Source organism: Tinamus guttatus, unplaced genomic scaffold (assembly GCF_059628265.1).
Source record: "Tinamus guttatus ecotype Peru unplaced genomic scaffold, ASM5962826v1 Tinamus_guttatus_pri_ptg000030l, whole genome shotgun sequence".
Lineage (NCBI taxonomy): Eukaryota > Metazoa > Chordata > Aves > Tinamiformes > Tinamidae > Tinamus > Tinamus guttatus.
This window is the reverse complement of record NW_028288564.1, coordinates 3,767,218-3,790,547: the sequence shown is the minus strand read 5'-3', so window position 1 is coordinate 3,790,547 and position 23,330 is coordinate 3,767,218. Positions and strand designations below refer to the sequence as shown.

Sequence of the window (23,330 nt, the reverse complement as noted above, 5' to 3'; positions counted from 1 at the left end):
TTTTCTCTGTATTGCTTTTGGCACAGCTTTTCATAGAAGTAAACAAGAAAACCATACTGAAGATTTTCTCTTGCTCATCACAAGTGTCACAAATAACTACACCTAATGGGCCAACTTAAGTCTTCATCACATGCCAGCAGTATTTGGAATTTAAATTGCATATCTGTGAGAGATCTTTGTCTTGTTTGAATGACTTAGATAAGTTTCTATATTTTTGAAACAAAGAATTACTATAAAACTTTCTAAAGAAGGAACACAAGTCACTGTTTTTTTTTAGATAGATAGTTCAATCAATCAAGTATATATTACATGGAATTCAATTGAATGCAACATTTTAAGCCACAAATCATGCTCTTCACAGGAGATGGTAGTAGATGTCCATACCAGGAGAAAAACAAAGTTCACTAGATGCTATAGATAGGGTTGGTTCAGTAATGAACTTACGAACTTAGCATTATTTTCTGTAGTTAAGACTTAGCAGACTGATTTTTTGAGTGAACATCTGTTTTACTTGCTAACAGTCACAGAGTTGCAGAGTGATGGAGATTGGAAGGAACCTCTGGAGATGACCGAGTCCAACCCCCTTGCTCAAGCAGTGTCACCTAGAGCACATTGCGCAGAATCCAGTGCTCTGTCACCCTCACAGTTTTTCCTCATATTCAGTTACCAGTAATAATTCTTAGAGAAAATGTAGATTTATTCTGCAGATATAAAATAATTCTTTTTAAATTACAAGATGGTTCTGCTTTTTTTTTGTGATTTATAGATTAGATGGAGCTTTAAAAGCACCGTGGATTTGATTGGATTTAGGAAGTGTGGATAATGTTACGCATTGACCCCCTGTTTCTGTAGGGAAGTTAGCTGCATGTTAACCTGCCGAATGCTGCCAAGTCGGCTATAAAAGATCAGGTCCTCAGGACCTATGGCAAAATACAGTATGTGATAAATAAGGCAGATTGCTTAACAGATTAGAAATGAGAATGAATTCCTTTTTTTTTCTCTACTTTAATGAATTATAGCTTCTTAAGATTCTTTTTTTTTCTCTCTGTTGAATAAAAAATAAAAAATGGAGCATGTCTTGCAGTGTAGACCTGTGGTAATCTATCCAGTCAGATAAAAGCGAAATATTTTACATGTGAAAGCTTTTCAATTTGTGCAACTTTAGGACTTCATGCAGATTTGGGGTGAAAATAGCTTGCCTCTGTCTGTTATCCTAATACTTTTAAGTATTAGGATAAGTGATTGAGCAGCTGCATGTTTTATGTGTAGTTTTACCAAGCGTTATTTGCTTTACTGAGATCAAATATTAGTGTTTTATTGAAACGCCAGTCTATTGCCAAACTTTTCCTCTAGGTGTACAAGGTATGTTTATGTGAATGAACTTTAGTTTTAGCCTCAGGAAGATTACAACTGATACTGAGAATTCTTTACTAGCAAATTTACACCTAGTGTTTGCCGTCTGTTTATTATGCTTCCAAAATAATGTATTCTGTCTAAGAAAGACTTTAGCAGAAAAAAAAGGAAAAAAGTATATTGTATGACATATATTTCCAGCCTTGCCAGTGCAGTCTTAGCTGAAATTTCAGCTGTAACTAATGCATATTAATTTATTCTGATAGTGGTTTTGTTTTAGTTAGTTGGAGAGGGAATATAATTTTGAATTTAAGAGTGTTGCTACTAGTTTTGTCCCAATTGGTACTTTAAGTGGGGAGTCAGCTAATGTCATTCAGTGTTGCCACTGATTTCCCAAATTAAAAGTCAAATCATTTTTTAGAAAAGCTTTGGAAAGACTTTGGAATCAGTTATTTTCGAAGACCTACCCACTGTAATGACAACCCTGATGTACATGCTCAGGTTTAGGTAATGGGCTTAAAATAGCTTTGGGAGGAAGGAACTAAAATGAAATGCAAAGGACAGTTGGTTAGATGTTCTCCTGGAATTGATCACATTGTGTTTGTTTTTCTGTGAGAATTTACAGGACCATTTCCATATGAACCACCAGGAACGTCTTGTAAAAGATTAAAAAACAGCTGATATCTCCCTTACATCCTTTTCTTATCACCTGTTTAAGGACATTTTTTTTTACCTCCTCAGATAAGATTTTTTTTTGATTAAATTTACATAAAAAATAGCAGAATAACATGTAGGTGAATATGAAACTAGTTTCAGGTTTTTTTAAAATCTGAAAAATAAGATATCTGGATATTTGGTGTTTTATCCTGAAGACAAACATTTGTTAAGGCATAATGTTCAGTCTCCCTATTTAGTATTATGTAAAGATGCCTTAGTCTTGCTGGTCTTTGGTTTCTGTCTTGCTGACCCTGCTTGAAAGAATAAATCCAAGTAATGGTTCTTCATTGATGTGCCAGTGGAACTAGGTTTCAGCACACTGAGCTTTGTACTATTAATAGAAACAGATAATGCTACGGTTTATTTATGGTTTCTTGGACTTATTCTTAATGGGCTTAAGCAATAGCATTTAAAAAAGAAGGAGGGAAAAAAAGGGAGCATAAAAAGCCCTCACGAATACAGATCATTGTACCAACTGCAGCATCAGATTCCTGTTTTCAGTTACCCTGGTTTGATTCTGTAATTGATCTTTCATGCACGATGCCAAAACATTAAAAGAATTTTATGTTTGAGGTGTTGGTCTTTGCAGGTTAGCACTACCAGCCATGAAAATGCTGTGCTTTGATTTCCGTGAGCAGCAGGCATCCTGATTTAGTGCTATGCTCCTCAAAGCTTCTTTCCCCACTGGCAGAAATGCTTTTCTTTGCGGTCTTACTGAATAATGTGTGAGGCTGCTTTTGTATTGCAGTTGTACCCTACTGAATTATAGAGCCCCAAGCATCCTTCTAAAATTTACAGTTGGACTGTGACTGTTCAGGGATTTTGAAGTTTTTTGGTCAAGTTCTTGAATTAGGTTAATAAAGTACATTAGTTTACTGTTCTTTGTTAACATACTGAAAAGTTAAAAAAAAGTGTTAGCAGGTAGTTAAAATTGTTACAGTTAAGCTATCGTCCTTCATGTTGATTGAGCAAACAGGGGAATTTGGCTTGATCTGATATCCCTGTCTAAGGTAAATTTTATGGAACTTTTCATTAGGCATACATATTTTGGAGTGTGACATTAAGTTGGTTTCCTTAGTTTGCTATGGTACTCTAGGGGCATCCAGCCCTTAAGAGGTTGGCAGTAGTATAGGAGAATGCTGCATAAAGAGCCCTATCCTTTCTTCTTACAAGGCTCATTAATAATTTCACAGAGGACTGTATTAACTGTCAGGATGATGGTCAGTTTATACTGTGAAATTAAAATAAAAATGCTAATAATGTTCTTAACAAATTAATTAGATTGGTTCACTGTAAATATAGGAAGTATATTGTCAGCTTGGGTGTGTGTAGAGGGAAAAAGAAGCCAAGTGTTTTATTCCTGGTGTTCAAAGGTTTACGTACTGTGTTCTCACTTACCCAGATGTGCACCCCTTGTGCGGTCGTCTCTGAACTCAGGCACTTGACTGTGGTATGTTGCTTATGTGTCTGAAATATCCTTCTTAAAAGAAAAGCTAATAAGTATATTGTACAAACTAATCTGCTGCACTGGAATATCTCACACTTTCTTCCTTTTCCAGAATTATTTGGCGTGTAAATCATTTGCATGTGTTGTGCATTCAAGTATATGGGACAGGTAAAATGTGTTGTGTGCCAGCAAAATGATAGAGGATGCCAGTTTGACTTCTTGCTCTAGAAGGACAGTAGAATGTAGAAACCTTTTCACTGCCGTTTACTTCCTTTCAAAATACTTAGGCTTGCTGCAAGTCAAAACTATGTAGTCTTGAAAAGTGATTTTCAGAAGTGGCCTGAACAGTTAGAATGTCAGTCTATTCTTGGTCTGTGTCAGGTCAATTTAGACTGACAGAAGGAGCTGTCTGCCTGGAAAATTAGGCTGCTGCTTAAACTCCCCTACATTCTACTTTCAGGTCCACACTGCAGGGATCTGATATCTGAGAAATGTTGTACACGCACACCGACCGAAGTCAGTAATAGTTGGGGAGTTCAGAGTATCTGTGACTAGGACATTCATTTGTCCAAAGAATGGCTATCATTTTTACTTCCCTTATAGGTAATTTGTCTCAGTATTATGTTTCCTAAGGGTCTCTTCTTAGGGGTCTTACATAAGAATTGTTAAAAATACAAACTTTTAAAACTTTTATTCTTACTTCTATTTTTAGTTTTGTGGGTGTTTTTTTTTGGTAGCTTCTGAATCTTCAGATTCAGCTACATTTTGGCAGCTTCTAACCTTTGTTTTTCTATAATTTGAAATAATTAATTATAGTTTCTCTTTAATTTTAGGACACGTAGGACAGCAAAGGTCACTTTTATTTAAGCTTTTATTGCACTTCACATTTCACTTCGTGATTACTCAGCTATTTTGTGGTTAATAATCTGTGTACAATAGGTTTTCTTGTTATATTTTTGAAGTTTCTTTTTTTTCTAAGGAAAACTGATCAAATCACATAAATCATGTTTTGTAAGTGTAACTACTCCTGGTGTTCACGGTATCATGAGACTTTTGTTAACATAATTTATGTTGGGATTTCTTAGAGTATGTGTTGCAGTTAATGGAATGATTGTCTGAAAGTGAACGAAAATAGGCAACACTAGGGTGATTTTTTCTGTTGTTTCATATTAGATTTGCCAGCTATGTCTGTAGAAATATTGGCAGTGAGACCAACTGGAAAGGAAGAGACAGCGTTCATATGATTAAGCTCTTATTGTCAAGAACTGTTCAGCTGCATCCAGCTGCTATAGGATGTAGAGCATCCAGGAGTGATGCTTTGGCTCTGCTGACTACCAGACTGCTCCTAGTAATTGCTTGGTGTTAGTTTGCTGGGAAGCATTCTAATAGTTCACCCACAGCAGCGCTCAAGTGCAAATGCCCAGGAGGGTTCTCAGAAGCATCCAGTGAACCAAATAGATGTTGGTATTGAGGATGAAGGAGAGAATCACAGAATCCCAGAATGGTCGAAGTTGGAAGGGACCTCTAGAGATCATCTAGTCCAGCGTGGACACCTAGAGTCCTAGACACCTGTCCTCTGCTCCAGCAGGGACACCCAGAGCACGTGGCACAGGGTGGCATCCAGGTGGGTTCGGAAGATCCCCAGAGAAGGAGACTCCACAACCTCTCTGCGCAGCCTGTTCCAGGGCTCTGTCACCTTCACAGGAAAGAAGTTCTTCCTCACATGGAGATGGAACTTCCTGTGTTTCAATTTGTACCCATTATCTCCTGTACTGTCACTGGCCACCACTGAGAAGAGTTTGGTCCCATCCTCCCTACGTTCTCCTCTCAGGTACTTAAAGTGATCTGATCCCCTCTCAGTCTTCTCTTCTCCGGGCTAAAAAGGCTCAGTTCACTTAGTCTTTCCTCATAAGATAGATGCTCCAGTCCCTTAATCATCTTTGTTGCTCTACGCTGGACCCTTTCTAGAAAATAAGCTTTCCTTTGATACGCTTAATGGAAGTATATGCAAAAGCAGCATTACAATATAAAGTGATATTTTTCTGTTTACATTGGTTACGCGATTAAATATTTAATTTACCTCTAAAACTCCAAACTTGGCCTAATGATGGTATTAAAATAGTGAGCTAATGCCTGAGATTTTCTAAGTTTGAAGCAAGTATGCTAAAATTGCATATTGTACTTGATTAATAGTTTTTATATTATAGACAAAAATTAGTAAAACTCTCTACTAAGGGATGCATATTTTGTAGTCCAAGGACCTAAAAAAATGACAACTCTGAAGAAACCTATTGTTCATTTTGCTTATATACAAATGTACTTCTTCAGTGAATTGTACAATTTTACAGTGATTTGAAAGCATGCAAGTGCTGATCTTAGACAAGTTGTAGATGTATGGAGATTTTGAGATGTGAAAATACATTTTAGTGGGGCTCATTTACTTCTTTTTTTAGTTGCAGACATAGCTTTAATTACGGAGCAAAAGATTTAGGAGGCCTTTTACTGGCGATCTGTGATCCCCTAAACTTGCTTGGCGTCTGGGAAAATCATTATTATTAGTATGTCAAAGAACATAGGGTGTCTCTTTAGAAACAAAACCAGTTTGCTGAAAATAAGTTTAGTTACGGCTGGCTAGTCTTACTTTGAGATTTTTTAAATTAACACTGATTTTCATCCCTGGTGGAATACATAGTGACCACATAAATGCTTAATAAAAATCTGAGTGAGAAAATTAAACCATTCTCTTTTTTTTCAGTTTTATTACTGAAAAAAGTCAGCAATATGTTTTGTGGATGCTCCTTTGTGGTCTTAAGGGAAAATGCTATTCAGTGCAATTAAGGCAGAGTTTGGACTTATATTCATGTCTTTAGTGTTTTTGAGGAGATTATATGCAGAGATGTAGGGGCAATACATTGGTATCTGTGTGTGCATTGATGATTGGAGACATGGCTTGATGATTTAGACTGTGACTCATCTTCATGCAGAAATACCGACACCTTTTTCATTTTTGCCCTCCATAGTGTGCTGGAGAAGAGAACTGGGTGGACAGCCGGACTATTTATGTTGGGCACCGGGAGCCCCCGCCAGGCACGGAAGCATACATTCCACAAAGGTATCCAGATAACCGAATAGTCTCATCAAAGGTAGGAGTATTTTCCTTCGTTCATTTACATAAATCAGATTAAGTTATGCTTGCTGTTCTTTTTTTCCAAGAATTTTTGCTTCCTATACATTTTCTTTTACTGTGATAGCTACTGGCAAAAGTAAAATAAAGATACCTCAATTTTCTTCTACCAGAATTATTGCCAAATTGCCTCTAACATGAAGAGGAATAAAATGACTCATCTCATGTTTAATATATTACATAATAAACTGTTACCGTGATGCTATCCTTTTCCGCACAGAGGAAGGGCACTAAATTTTATTTAAGTGACCTTGAAGTAAAGAAAATCTTCCGTAGAGAAGACCATGTTTTTATAACCCAGGACAATATCTCAAAGTCCAAGAAGTAATAAGATCAATATAAATGATCCACAAACTAAACTATTTCCAGGATAACAGTGCAGTTCCCTTCAAAAGCTCATATTGTCAAAAAGAAAAAAACATAGAAATAATGGACTATTGATATCCATTTGGAGGTGGACCATTCTTAACTCTTTGTGATATATTTGTGCCTTTTGGAAACCTCCCAGCTGTCCCTCAGTTTTGCTTGCATATCCTTCCTTACACCTCAGCAGCTTTCCGTGAAGTGTTAGGTTGTTGGTACCTGTTCAGATTGATGGGATTGCTTTGGCAAAGACCCATCCTCTGCTTTATGGAAACTTTTCTAAAAGTTGAACACTTGTGGTTTAGTATATGGCTAACACCCTAAGGACTCACATTTTTAATGTGCTTGGGTTTTAATCTTCATAAGCACACATCTTCAAAGTAGGTAAGAAATAATCAATTCAATACAGTAATTAGCCTGCTGAGAAATTTTCTTCTTGGAGAGCAGTTCACATACACAGAACCATTTAAGAACTTTAGTTCCATTGTAATTTTAAAGAGCAGAACAACTATATTTCTTTGTATCTTATATGGCTACAAGGTAGTAAACGCCTCCTTTTTCAAAGTATCTCTGGTTTTTTATGTGGAACTTGAATAAAATATATTTTACTACTTCCCTCCATACTTAATTCAAAGACAGTACAAAAGCAAACCTAGACATCTTCAATTAATTAGCTAGATTATTCAAAAGAACAATGCAGTAAGTAGTCCGGGTGGAATAAAATCAAATTAGCACAAGTGGAATCTTGTGTTTTACACGAATAGTTTGTATTACCTTGTGCATTATTGCAGAATAAACACATTTTATGCAAATCTCTCAACTCCTGTGACACATTTGTAATTTGCTCATCTTATAAATCTCATATCAGAATAAAGCCACTGAAATAAGTTTCTGTTGATTTTTTAAATTTTAGCCAAAATTTAATTTTTAAATTTAAAATTTTTACATTCTCTATTTCTATACCATTTTACAGAAACTGAACTTATGGCATTCTTTACTCTCATTCAAAGGCCTGTGTTCTTTACTGGCCTTTTGGAGGCTTTAAACTTGACAAATTTTCATTTTCAAAGTAGTAGGTCATTTTGGAGGACTAAAAATGATTTTCTTTGACCTTCTGTATGTCTTCTTTTTTTTCTTTATGTGATCTTTAGTAGGTAAACAAAAAGCTTAAATGACTTTTGTGCTCCAAAGAAGTTGGTTTTATTCTGTGTTACTAAGAATGCTCAGAAAGGGGAAGTGCAGATTATGTAGTTCCATTTTATTTATGTTAAAATGTTATAAAATTGTATTCATATAGGGAATAGCATTGTTTAATTTAAAACCTGATCCCGTTTGCTGAAAAGCAAAAGAAATAGAATTAATGGGATGACAGTCACTAGTGTCAAACATAGAATCTGTAGAGCTAGCCAAGAGAGTCCATTTTGTGAGTTTCTAAAGAAAATAATTTATTCTTATGTTTATTTAGATGCCTCAAACATATGTTCTTTTTAGATGCATTTTTAAAAAAATAATATTTCTAATTCAGTCATTTAAAGTAAATTAATGAAAAAAATGAGAAGAGTTTTCCATATTCATCCATATACATGAATTCAATGGCTAAATAAAATGAATGAAATTAATAGGTGAAAAAGTCATTGTGATTATGGAAAAATCACCTAGAATCCTCATATTCAGAAAATGAAAAATTGTAAAATTTTAAAAAGCTGTCTACCTCCTTCCTGTGACCTTACCTTGAATGAGATCTCAGTTTGATGTTTGATATCAAAACGTTTGACATCTCGTGATGCTGAAATTGGTGTAAGTTACAAGTTACTGTGCTTTGCAGGATAAGATTTTAAGTATGGCATGAAGCTGCTTTGAGGAGAGGATCCTTGCCTGCCTTTAGTAAACATGTAGTATTTCATTTGGCTCAAAGAAAAGAATTCACTACATTTTTATTTATCTGTAAAACATGTGCAGTTAAACACTTTACATATTAAACTATTTAGTTGTCAGCTATAAGTGGTTTTCCATGAACAAAATTTTGTTAATATGAGTAATATTTTTTTCCTAAGTGTTTCTCAAATTTGCTATTTATTTATTAAACTCATTAAAATTTTAAAAGTTACTAAGTCTTATTGTGAAGGTAAATACAGCAGTGCTATTTCAGGAAGAATAAAGTTCATATTAATGCATTGTAATATTGTACAAAAATTTGTTAGACTGATGAAAGTTCTTTAAAGATGGTATTTATGAGAACTTTTGATTTTATCTTGCCTCTACTTTTCCTTTCAAGTAAACTCCATTATTCACCTATTCCCCTGGGTGGAGCCTGAGCAAAGCACGATGCTCAGGTTCTGGAAGTTACTTAGCTCTTAGCCTTTCACTGTCCTCACCCGTTCCTTTATGTACCCTTTCAGGGGCACTTACCACAACTTAGGAAACACAGTCTTAAACTGACTGAAAAATTATTAAATGTACAAAAATAAAGTGGGAAATGGACATAATTGTTAAAGTAAAATACATACATGCAAGCACAGTGTGTAATGTTATTTCAACCATGAAGGATATTTCCTTACTCTTGTGTTGGTAAGACAGACAGTAACTTTCAGCTGTGGGTTTATAGGTCTTTCATACTCATACAAGAAGGAAGATAATTGTTCTTCAGGGGTGAGGGACTCCCAACTTCTACATACAGATTTTACAAAGTTAAGACAAACTGAATTTCTGAAGAGTGATGTTTAAAACCGTGAAGAAACCTCATCAACTGGACTATCTTTATTCTGCTATCTTGACAAATAACCTGTCATAAAACACTGAAAAAATATGGCAGCTTGAACTAACTAGGAAAATTTAGGATTCATATCATTATTCTTTTCAAAGAATAATAACTCAGTAAGTAAACTTCACTTGGCTTCACCAGAGGTTTCCTGGTGTCAACAAGATAGTAATTTGATTGCAGGACAGAAGGATGCTTTTTGTATATTGCAATGTTACTGTACAACATGGTTAATATTATCTGCTTAATGACACGTTTCTTATGGAGAAAATGATTTCTAGACAGACTTTGAACAAATCCAAATGTCCTGTTGATTTGATTTTGGTTCAATTATGCTTTTAAGAATGTCCTACACAAAAGCTGTGTTGAAATGAGAGAAGGCATAAATTAATGTCTTGTAGATGGTGTGCAGAGTTGGCTTATGTTCTAAACGTATTGACCTTTGTAAGGGGGATCTTAATGTTCATATTTCTAGCTGTTAAGCTGTATGAACCTTGCTTTTCTTCCTGTTCAAAATAAATCAAAATTAGAAATAATTTACTGATTCTATTAACTATGGAGTAAAATGGAAAATAAGTGAAAATTATACAGCAGTAACAGTTAACAGAATTTGGTCAGAAATCGCTCTTTTCCCCTTTCTGAATTAGATTAACATAAGAAGTTGGCTTTTTTTTTTCTTAAACTCGATGAATTACAAAATATAAAGTTTTACTAGTATATATAGAATATAAAGTACTACTAGTCAATATAAAACTTAAGTTAATCTTAAAATTTCAAGGTGCAATTTTGATATTTTTGTTGTGCCCAGAGTATCCCAACCAGTTAGCTAAAAAGACTATCCTTACACACATGGTAGTTTGTCAGTGTGCCTGTCTAGCCACTGTGGTACTGACCAAAGGTGCAGGAAGCACGGGATGTTTTCCACGGGAGGGAAGAGTGCAAGAGCAATCAAGCATGGAGTCTGGTTCCACTGGACACTCACTCACATTTGCTGATCTTTGAGTCAGGTATTTGTGACTCAAAAGAGGAGGACTTTTTATTTAATATTTTTTTATCCGGGTTTCTCATCTGTGATTTTCTTCAATTTCTTTTTTAACTGTCAACTTCTTGAACCCAAATAAACTTTCAGATTCCGTAATTTCTTGTGGCAAATATTTCTACAGTTTAGCAGTACATTAGCCATGACCACCGTAAGTTGAAAATGCTACCTGCTAATTTCATTTCATTTTTAAAGTCTTACTATTTGAAAACAACTCTTTATCCCTGTTTGTCTTCTCACTTCTGTTTATGATATTCTTTTCCAGGCTACATAATCTGTATATTCCAATATTCCTTATGCAGAAGCTAATTCATACTTCCGCTCAGATTTTTCTGTACCTTTTCTCAAGTCAGCTATAGAGTTTTTTAGGATGGAAAAAAACACACAGCATTCAATGTAGAGGCTAACTGTGGATTTATAGAAGGGCATAGTGTTTTCAACTCTTTATTCAACTGTTAATAATTTGTAACATTCCACTTTCTTCTTCTGTCTATTGAATTGATCTGGTTTATTTATATTTATAGATGTATTTATATTTGTATGTGCATCTGATATATTTATAGAACTACCATGCTTAAAAGATCTCTTCAATGTGTAGACACAGTAGGAATTTGCATCTCCTTGCTGAGTCAATGAACTAGTGACTGATTTGGTGTGTACGTCTGTCTCTTTTTTGAGCAAGAGTGAGGAGTCTGTAAAAATTAGATCTTTCTGAGGGAACAATATGAAATTCTGTGAGTACTTGTGTGATTAGAGTTGCTTACTGCTTTTGACAGAGAAAATACAGAATGACCTGCCAGAAAGAGTCAAATATTTCAGAGATGCCAGGGTAGGAATGATCTGTTGAGTGAGGGGTCGGACATCTCCCAGTGTGTCAATAAAAGCTGACAACCTGAGGAACACAGGAGACTCTGCAGGAGGACTGACTCTTTTTTCCTTACCACCCATAGAAAAAGCTGGCTAAGAGCAACTTAAAAGATTCAGGTTTGCAAGCCCTGTAAATAGGCCTTTTATTCTTGTTTACAGTCTGTGAGTAATCAGTATATAGCATTTTGTCCTGATAACATCAATCCTGGGTCACAACCTTTCATAGTTTCATAAAGGGAAATCTCAAGAGCTGCACTACGGACATGTATCTGGGTCACTAACATAACTGGAGGCTGTGGGGCTTAGGAACACCGAAGGCTGATGTGGTGGGATATGACTAAATGAAATGCAAGATTGATTCTACAGTGGATGAAGAACTCTTACTTGAAAACATCGTCCTCGGTTAAAGATATTTCATTCAATGTGAATTACACTATGAAATTATGGAATTCTGACTTGTACTATAGCTTTGTCCTGGCTAGGTTATTATAAAGAAGCACTGAGATGAATTTGAATGGCAAATGGTATTGCTATTACCTCCTGCTGTTGAAATGCCATATTTTAACTGACCATAAGGGCTCCTATTTTGTCTCAAAAATAATATTTTCTTCTGGTATTTTCACATTTCCTGAAAGCTTCTCTTTGATACCGATCTGAATGTTGATTTGTATGAGAATAGCCTGAAACGGTAATTCTGCACGTTGAGATTCCTATAAATTGCAAGGGAAGACTTAGCTGCTTTCAGTACTAATCTTATTATTTCTGAGTCATTTCAATCTCAGTGACTAACAGTTAAATAAATATAAGTAATTTGGGCAGGTTTCAGTGGATGACGCTAACATTTTCTTGTCTAGTCATATGTAAGTAATGGAGAATAACAAGATGAAAAAAGGATAAGATGGAAAAGCAAAAGTGTGCTTGAGTGTGTCTGTTCCTATTATTCTCTACTAAGAAAAAAGAAAAGAAAAAAAAATCGCAAAATTGTTTGCTCAGAGGATCAAAATCATTAGTCTATGAGAAAGTATGAAATGGACAACCATAACTTTGTTCTGTTTCATGTTCAGTCTAATGCAGGGTTTCTCTGAGGTATTGCAAATTGCTCCTATTACAAGATTTTAGTTTTTTAATTCATCTCATAACCCTAATTAATTTGCTACAGAAGTCCAAGACTGACTTTCTTCCTAATATACAATATCTTTAAATCAGAAATTGCAAAGGTGGTAAGGCTTTTTAATCCACCAAGTGCTGCAGTGCCAAACAGCCTTTCTTTTTTCTTTCTTTTTTTTTTTCTTTTTTAATTGGTAGGCCGTTCTAGATTTAAGAGGTAATATGTTACATTGTTTCAGAGCCTCACTCTGACAAAGCACTTTATTACGCAGTGGCCTGGACTGTAGGTAATTCTAAATGACCTAAAAATAACTTCAGTATAAATCTAATAAAAAGGACAGGCTACCTGTTATTTACAGGCTACCTGTTTCTGCTATCTGTTATTTAACTATTGTCCTAAGGTTCCTACATCCTTTTTAGTACTCACTGCAAGAATATTACTCTTAGTAAATCACAGTAATATGCAAGCCTAATCTGAGAATTTTAGACATATGTACTGGGAAAAATACAAACCTATGGAAAATGGGGTTTCAAAATTATGTTTTTTGTATGTTGTATATTAAACTATTAAATACTAATGAAATAGCAATATTAATAATAACCAACTTTGTATTTAGAGTGCATGCTGTTCACAACACTGTCCACTGAATGATTTTCTCGACATTTGCTTTGCATATACATTCCCATAAAGATGCTGTTTGCTGTGTGGGCAGCGTGCGCAGTGACTGTGCTCACAGGCTCTCAGCTGTGGTCTGGTGGGCTCTTAGTCTTACAAGAGGGGACCCTTAGGGTTGGGAATGGGCAAAATGTCCCTGCTGTGTGGTAGAGTGGCAGGCACCTTGAAACAGCTTCCCATTGCTGATGCCTCTGAAGAAGCTCCAGGTAACGCGGCCAGTGTGTGAGATCGCGTGGGGCTGCCTGGATGCAGTGGTAACTCAACTCTCAACTTGCTGCAAGGCAGCCTTCCCAGCACCAGCTGGTGCTAATGCCCTTGGCGGGAGGGAGCACCAGCAGGTGGTCATTGCTCTCCAAATCTGGATTTGTAGTGAGTGGCTAATGCAGCTCCCTGGGACCGGAAACAGCAGTGGCCTCTCCTGTCAGAGGTGAGGTCCTGTCGCTGTGCTGAGTTGCTGGGGAAGGAGCTGCAGGGAGAGATCAGCAGGCTGTGTTCCCTCATGGGAAAGGATGGGGAGATGTATGCGGTCTTTGCAGACACTCTGCAGAGCCTGAACCACACAAAGCAAGGAAGGAGGGTCAAGTGGAGGTTCTGGCTAAGTGGATAGTGGAGAGTAACTGTAAAGATGGAGAAGGCTGAAAGCTTGTGACTTCTGACAGCAGGCTGCACCTCTTCTTTCAGGTAGTGTACTCGTGAGGACAAAGATGATCCATCAGGGAATGATGGTTCTTCAGGGGCATTTGAGTCCTTCAGGGCCCTGTGTAGTGGAAAAGGCAAGTGACAGTTACTGGAGACCCTCTCCTGCAGAGGGTGGAGGCAGCTACCTGCCACTCTAACCTGTTGTCTTGGGAAGCTTGTTGGCCAGGATCCATGTTGCTGCAGAGAGACTGCATTAACTTTGTTTGGCCCTCAGGCTTGCTGCTCCGAGGAACTTGCCCTTCTTGCCGGTCCTGCATGTGGGCACGTACTGCATGTACTGCAAGGGGTAACCTGACACGTAATGAGAATGACTACAGAGCTTGGGGGCAGGGAGGGGATGAGTGCTGCTGTGGAGGGACTGCTGCTTTTCAGAAAAAAAATAAGAGTAGGAAGGTGAGGAGGGGGGGGTTCTGTCTGTGCAAAAGAGTGGGCTGCACTGAGCTTTGCTTTGACACAGCTGGCAGTCAGGACAGGCAACAGGAGAAGTTCCTGATGGCTGGAAAAAGGCAAATGTCACACCCATCTGCAAGAAAGACGAGAAGGAGGAGCCGGGGAGCTACAGGATCAGCCTCACCTCAGTCCCTTGGAAGATTAAGGAACAAATCCTCTCATAAGCTCTTTAAACAGGTGAAGGACAAGAAGTGATTGAGAGCAGCCAGCATTGGTTAACGAGGGGCAAGTCATGCCTGACCAACTTCATTGCTTTCTATGATGAGGATGAGGGGAGAGCAATGAATATTGTGTAACTTGATTTTTGCAAGATTTTGACAGTGTTCTATGTTGTCTGTATTATCAAGCAGATGAGATGCAGGCTGGATGAGTGGATGATAATAAGGTGAATGGAAATCCCTGTAGAATACTACGTTCAATGACATGCAGCCTTGCAAGAAAGAAGGCTGAAAAACATCGTGGGCTGCACAGAGAAGAGTCCTGCCAGCCAACTGACAGAAATGATCTATTTGGCTTCATAAGAACGAGCACACATCTGGAATAGTATGTTTAGTTTTGAGCTCCCCAATACAAAAATGACATTGACACGCTAGAGCAAGTCCAGCCGAGGCCACCAGGTTGGTCAGGGACTGGAGAACGTGACATGAGGAGTGCCTGTGGGAATGGGTCTGTTGAGCCTAATGATGAGAAGGCCTCTGGGGGAGCTCTGTGTTGTAGATGGCTGTTTACAACTGCATGATTGGAGAATACAGAGAATATGGAGCCAGACTCTGCTTGATGGAGGTACTTGGTGGAAAGATGAGAGGCAGTGGAGACAAGCTGGAACATGGAAAAATTTGATTATATATCAAGATTTTTTCTTTTATCATGAGGGTGTCCAAGTACTGGAACAAGTTGCCCAGAGAGGTTGTGGAGTCTCTGTCCTTGGAAATGGCCTTGAGTAACCTGATCTAATTAGACCTGCTTTAAGAAAGAGGTTGGACTAAGTGGTCTTCAGGAATCCATATGAAGTTATTCTGTGATTCTGAGTTTCTAAATCTGCTTATACAAGGCTTTAGAAATATAGTTTATAGCATCTGAATATGTAGACTGTTTCAAATTTGTGCCTGTAAGGAGAGGATAGTGTGATGGTATTGTCTGGGTGTATATACACTGGGATGTTCCTCACTTCCTTCCAGCAGCCTTTGTCCATTTAGCTGTTCTCACTTTGTTGTTCCTGGTATTCCTTCTGCATATATCTACCCATATAAATGTACTGGAAATACTTCAGTGTTTAGGATATTCCAGGAACTGCTCGAAGAGGAAGTACAGATCAGAGCATGCGGAGCTCCTTGCTTTTGCTGTGATGCTCAGCTCTGTTCCAGCAAAAATTCATGCCCGTGTGCTGCACCTCTTCTGTGCAGCACTCACTCTAAGCATCGTGTTATAAAAACACAAGGAGAGGCTGTGAGTCTCTCTTTTGTTCGTTTGTTTGTTTTTATATTATCTTGCCAAGTTTGAAGGAAACTTTAATTCTGAGGGTTAAAGAACTATTAAAATGCCTCCACCAAGAAGAGCCCATGGGAATTCGGAGGCGTCCCCTGGGATGCCAATGCATCCCAGGCCTCTTTCCTCTACAGCGACATGACACAACAGCTTTATCTGAGGAGTTCAAACACAGCCCAAAGCAATGTTGTTTGAAAGTCAATGCGTCCTAAGCAAAGGCCACAGTGGCAATGGGCACAGCCACGTGTACCCAAAGAAGATACATATTTATGTGTAGCATGCCTTGGGGGCAGAGAGGTGTGTGTGTGTGCAAGTACTTGTGGCCTAGAGAGCAAGCTAAGGAATGTTCTCAGTGTCTTCTCATGTGGGCATACTGATCTGCTCTAAAAGGGGCTCACCACGAGCAATGTGATGTGAAATATACTGCATCATGTGGTGTGGAGAAATAGGGCTGTTCATCAAGAGTCTTAAACGTGAAGATGAGCTCAGGTAAATACTTCTGTTAAAATATAACTAGCTGTGTATTTCAACATTCATTCCAAGTTGTCTATACACTGCAAAGCACTTTTCAAAATTTCAGAGTTATCACTGTTCCATTTTTATTGCATCACAAGAAGCACAGAGGCCTGGTTTTTGCAATTTTTTTTGCTTGAAGTGTGGGAGGCGAGACTGATTTAATATATCAAAAACCATAGCTTGGTTCTGCCACAACTTACTATGTGATTCTAAGCAAGGCACTTGGTCTAGAGACTGAAATCGGTGCTTCGGATTTCAACTAATTATTGATTTACTGTGTTTCACATCCTTTGTCGTAGTTGTTCTTGCCAGTTCTCAGCTCTATTAGATTTTAGGAAATTATTTCTTTAAAAGGAGAGTAATATTTCTATAAATAAAACTAATTTTAAAGCATTTGGCAAACTTCTGAGGAGACTTCTTTGTTGAAGGGGGAATACCTTAAATATATAAGTAAAATATATAGTAAATATATAGGTATAATTTGACTATAACACTATGTAATATGTTATATTAAATGTAATGCATACACATAAAAATACAGTCCACTTACTAAGGTGGCAGCTTGAAAAAAATACAATCTCTTGATAATTGATAGACGCTATAAACATCTGTATATTAAAAATACTGAAGTCATTATGGGCAAATTCAAGGCTTGCATATATTGATTTTTTAAAAGAAAAACATGGACAGGTTTGAAAAAAGAAGTGACTGAAGTGTTATTTGTTCAGCTTTTATCTTTTTTTTCCCTAGTTCGTTCTTGCAGAAGGGGTTAAGAGTTCAGCACGGTAAGATGCCTACAGACCAGGTTGAAGCAACATGGTTGAAGTTTTTGGTAAAATAAATTTAAGCACTTACAAGAAACAGTGAAGAGGGTCCAGTGATGTGGAGGGAAAGGAGTGTCAGACTAGGAAGTCAGAGCAGATTAGAAAAGAAGTGGTGACTGTTTAAACAAGCTATGAGCAATCAAGGAGGTGGTGCTGAGAGACCTTAATACCGCAATCTGGAGTGCTTTGTTCCTTAAAGCTCCAGCTTTTGATGTCAAGTGATTACATAAGAAACTCTCCTTCTACTTAAGAAAATATCAGCCTCTTAGAATGGAGAGTAAAGCTTGAAATCTGAGCCAAAACTCCGAAATACAGAGATCAAATCAAAAGGTCAATATGGAGTCTTTAAAAAATAGTGTTATGCAATCTTATTTGGTGTTTTTAAATTCATGGGATAGGCTCTAACAAAGAGGTGCTGGGGTTGGACCAGGTTGACCTGGTGTTAGCAAAAGGGCAAAATGCAAGAACCGGTGAGCAGGGAGAGCTGCGCACTTGGCAGCATTGCTGAGGTGGCCACAAGCAGTCTACAGAAGTGCAGATGTTGCCACAACTGCAATCCTACTTGAGCTGTGTGCTTTGAATGCAGACAGATTGAGCTCACTGCTGTTCAGAGCCCTAGAGGCATCTGCTCATGGTCCTTAGCCTGCTCTCTGGTCTCTTACTGCTAGTGTGCAGAAGGCACATGCACATTCTACCTTCTAAGTCTCTGCAATAATTAAAATAAGAAGAGTTAAGCCTTTCCCATCCTAAAATTGTCAGGTCTTCAACTATTTGGGTATTCTGTTTTCCTTCTAGTAAGCTATATTGAAAAGGATAAGTAAATATCCCTAAACTGCTTTTCAGAGTTTTTAAAGAACGTTACTAGAAATTATCTCAAAAGGGATAGAATTAGCCCTTTATCTCTGGGCATAGTAATCTAACGTATTCACGGCTTTGTTTTTAGTGTCTTTTCATTGAAGATTTTTATTTTTTTCCTGCCTAAATAGATTTAAGCAACTGCCTTGAATGCAGCCATGAGATAACTCTTGCTCTGGGCAGTAGCCACTCTTATTTTTCCTAGGACTGATTATGATGGTTACACATTAAGCATCGATTTGTAGATAGTGCTCTGAGCTACTGATGGCTGGGAGAAAGAGAATGAAAAACAAATGTGGGATACTTCCAAAAGGTCTTTATGACCAGGAGGGATGAACTGTGAAAACAGCATGGCATGAGAACCTTTATTTGCACTCACTAATTTCAGTGTGATATTCCAGGTTTGTTTAGAAAACATGGTAAAGCTGAAGTGGAGGCAACGTGTCTTTTCAGAAAAGAATGTGTTCAGATGCTGAGGGTCCAGAACTTTCTACAGATTTTAAGTATTTGACTTGCTTTCCTCGATCTGACCTTTTAAATAACTGGCAGCAGCATGTTGCCACCATACACTTAATCAAATAACTGTATGGGAGGTATAAACAGGAAGTTATTGCTTAAAAGATTATATTTTTTTTCTTTATGGATGATCTTTTGGGGAACTTGTATAAATGATCAAAATTCAGTGGAAACATGGCAAAGCACTCAAAACTGCCAAACAGATTGAAATGTAAATAGAAGTTTTCACTGAAATACCTGTACATGTTTATTTCAGTAAAAGGCAGGCATTCGTAAGGAAATAAATACATAAGATTAGAAAAATGAGATGATTTTCCTAATAAACCATGACAGAAAATATTTTATTATATAAGAATATTATATATTATATATATTCTTATATATTCTTACATACCATTATTTGCAGCATATGAAGTCAAGGAAATGCCATGTTTTGATAATAATGAAGAAATACAAAGAAATACAAAGAAATACAAAAATAGCATGTGTGTTTTTTTTTTTTTTTTTTGTCTCAGCTGTGGTTTGCCATCTCATGCCTAGTGTAATCATATATACAAAATCCAGCAACAAGAGCTTTGCTGCTGTGTACAGCCATTAAGAGGGTTGGTGAAATCATAACAGACGGATTCAGAATGCAAGTGGGAATTTTCATGTGAAAAATGTACACGTTGCTTCACAAAGACAACTGAAAAATGTTAATATAGAATTTATTTCATTTGTTCTTAAAACTGAAAGTCAAAACTCCAGATACTCTACAGTCCTGCACATAAACTATCTTTCATCTGAGAATCTGCTAATTTATGTTTTGCTGCCTGTCTGTGCATCACCATCAGCATTTAAGCCTCTCTTTGATCACCACAGCTCTAACATTGGAAGGAAAAAGATACCTGGTTGCTGATACTGTTGTCCGTGTTACTGATTACAAGGGCGAAGTCACTGGGAGTGGGACCTTCCTTCTCTGTCCTGTCACATATGAGCACAGCAGCTTTGAAAGCTCGGGCGTTGTGCAAGCGAAACTCCCAATCCAGTCCAACCAGCTCTGTTTTGCAATTCTTCAGCCAGCACAAGTGGATGGGCAGGGGCAGTGCAAATAGCATTCCAGGCTTCTGAAAGGAATTCTGACTGCAGGGCAGGAGCACCTGACGATCCTGCTGTTGCATAGGTGCCTCCATGGGTTTTGAAGTTACTCTTAAGCAGGCTGAGTGCTTACTTAGGGAGCATTTATATTTATTCTGTATTGACTTTTGGCATATCATGAGGGAAAAGAACATTTTATTCCTATGTCCTGTACAGGCATGGGGTCTAACCCTAGTTAAGTTAAAAGATTATCTTGCCTAAAAGAGGGTGTATGTGCAAATAAACCCTGCCTCTCAAGGCTGAACTTTGAGGATACAGATGCAGGTACTTACTTCCCTTTTAGAGCTCTAGCTGTCTTTGCTTTCAGGCTGAAATTCAGAAGGAATATAAAGAGTAGTACATTGTACACATCAGCGATTACCAGTGCAGTCTTCTGAGAAGAGGGAAGATGCATTTGTAGCAGAAGAAATTGTTGAATCTTTCCAGGCTGCTGCGTTTGAAATGAAAGTTTTACTGGAGTTGACACTTCATTATGTGCCAAATTATAATTTAGATGATAAGATGTTATAGTACTCATTTTCTTAAGCCATTTTTTCACATGTTTTTGCACAGTTGTAGCTGGCATTTTTCACATGTTCTGATGTGCAATGCTCTGATGAAATTTCTGAAGCTTCAAAGTGAGCTATGTAAGCATGAAAAGCATATAGCCAAACCTGCTGCAGGGCAGGGGAAGGGACTAGATGACCTCTTAAGGTCCTTTCTCTCTCACTTTTCTATTTTTTTCCTTTGTTAATTTAACAGTTTCTGTTTAAACTTTTAAATGCTGTACCTCAGGCCATTTTATAAAACTTCAGATATTTTTAAGATTAGTAGAAAAATACATAGTGACATACTCTTAATCAGTGTAGTTTATTGTGAGGAGTATGTTTATGCTAAAGCCAGGGAACCAAAGAGCCCCTGGCAAGGTCTTGGTCCCCAGCTTGCTATCTGTGAGTAGTCAACACACGGCACGCCACCTCAGCAAGTCATGCCTACAAGGGGGAAGTGAATTTAGAAGGATGACTAAGATGTTTGTTAAGTCCTTTGATGGCTCTAAATGAACTGTTTTGTCACTAAATATCTGAATGAGCACTGTTGTTATTAAAAAATATATATTTTGGTCCGAAGTACCAAGATTGCCACAGTTCAGAAAACTGTGTGAAATCTCAAATGATTAATATGATTCCAAGGATACGTCACTGGTAATTTAGATTCCATTTCAATAAATATATTAAAGTAACACTGGTATTACCTAGTAATTTTGTTGTATTTAATCTTGAGTTATGAATTTGTTTTCATATTTTAGGGTATGAAGGGTGAATAATATTTGCTCTCACAAACACTGAAAATCTTTGTGTTCATTTTCAGTACACTTTTTGGAACTTTGTACCGAAAAATTTGTTTGAACAGTTCAGAAGAATAGCTAACTTTTATTTTCTCATCATTTTTCTTGTTCAGGTAAGCCATCCCCATTTTTAAATAAATTTTTGCACTTTGCCAAGTTACAGTGAGGTATGCTGACTGAAGAAAAGCTGTTGCAATTAGTCATCTGTAAACTATCCTGACTAGATGTTTAGAGTTGGGTATTTCCAAGAGAAATATCATTTTATTAAGTTCTGTTTCATTAAAAAAGTTTCAGTCTCATAACTAGCTATTTTTAAGTGAGTTTTACTCATGAGCATTATTTGAAAAAAAATCCAAATAGTTGATCTCAAATGTAAAATGCAAATATGATATAGATATATTTTATTATATCTTGTTATAGCATATGGTTATAATTTTTCATTTTTTGCTGATATTGTATATATTCTTAAAAGTGAATTGGAATACTGCTCTTTTTAATTAGAGAAACTTGATCTTGGCTACATATTCGGTAAAAAATTATTTGAAACATTTTACTTGAAAAACTGACAACTTGCATTCACAAAAATATAACCAGAAAATATTTGTTCCTTTTGTTACAGTTAATTATTGATACACCTACTAGTCCAGTTACAAGTGGACTTCCACTTTTATTTGTCATCACTGTAACAGCTATCAAACAGGTGAGAACTTAAATAAGAAAAAAAGGAAAAGTAAAGAAAGAATTTTATTTATTCTATTTCTTCATTTTATTTATTATGCATTTCTTTTTTTCCCTGCCTTCACAACATGTTGTGATGATATTGTCCCTGTCTGACAATATCATGTTGTCTTTGGGCTGTCCCTGATGAACAATTTCAGTGGTCTGTCTGAGAGTAATTGTATTTTTGCTTCTGTGCTTCTGGTTTTCTAAATAATAATCCACAACCTATGACATTTTTTTCCATGATGATTGAAAAGGAGTTTAGTAAGAACTACAGAAACTTATAAGATAAACCTGTTTCTAGCTTCAAGATGTCCTTAGCCCTGAAAACATGAACGGTTAATAAAAATCATTTTGGCTAAAATCTTCCCTATCTATTGGTTAGAATCTACAGTATCCCTGTATACATATATAATGTATAAGAATATACATTATATACATATGTATATTCTTATATGTATAAGAATATACAGAATATAATGTATAAGAATATACAGATTCCCTGCCCTTCACTTTGTCCGTTGGTGTAATACCACAAATTGATAAGATGATTCAGCAATTCAGATTGCTTAGCCTCCAAAGTCTCTTCCTCAAATGTTCTTGAGGACTGGTATGCTTCATATAGGGCTAAAAAATTCAGCATAATTATAAAGCAATGAGGAAATATGACCATCTTTTCAGTCATGCCCTTACCTTACCATCTTTCAATATAGAGTCCCAACCTTCCCAAATTAATTCTCTACATTTCATCTTGTAAGCAACAACTTCTATACATACCTTGTACTTAGTAGTAGTCAATACCTAGTCAATAGACTAAGCAAGAAATGATCACTTAAACACCAGTGATTTCTCTATATGCATTGTAAACACCCTTGTTCATTAAAATCTTTGTTAAAATATGTGTTTTTGTTGACTAATTGTATCTGTAAGTGCTCTTTTTCACAAATGTAAAACATGACTCTATTAATGACATATGTATCAGTTTCATTTGTTCTTTTGAGAATCTTTTCTTTTTCTTCCTTATTTTGTTCAATTAAAGATTTTGCTTGCAAGATAGATTTGTTTTGTGTCTTTATAGCTAAATGTGCATCACCGTTGCTGCATTTCACTGTTTTCTAGGGTTATGAAGATTGGCTTCGACATAAAGCCGACAGTGCAATGAACCAATGCCCTGTTCATTTCATTCAACATGGTAAACTGGTTAGAAAACAAAGCCGAAAATTAAGAGTAAGTAACTTAACAGCTTTTAGGAGTCAGGCTTTACATCACGGGTCTTGTAAATAATTTTACAAA

General features: G+C 36.7%; 1 protein-coding gene across 1 annotated transcript in view; it reads left to right on the top strand.

Moving 5' to 3' along the window:
• ATP11A (ATPase phospholipid transporting 11A) overlaps nucleotides 1-23,330 on the top strand; it is a 76,339-nt gene that overhangs the window by 11,567 nt on the left and 41,442 nt on the right. Inside the window, exons 2-5 of the mRNA XM_088530055.1 lie at nucleotides 6,538-6,660; nucleotides 21,341-21,430; nucleotides 21,937-22,017; nucleotides 23,157-23,264. Coding sequence (XP_088386181.1) covers nucleotides 6,538-6,660; nucleotides 21,341-21,430; nucleotides 21,937-22,017; nucleotides 23,157-23,264 — 402 coding nt within the window. The remainder of the gene's footprint in view (nucleotides 1-6,537; nucleotides 6,661-21,340; nucleotides 21,431-21,936; nucleotides 22,018-23,156; nucleotides 23,265-23,330) is intronic.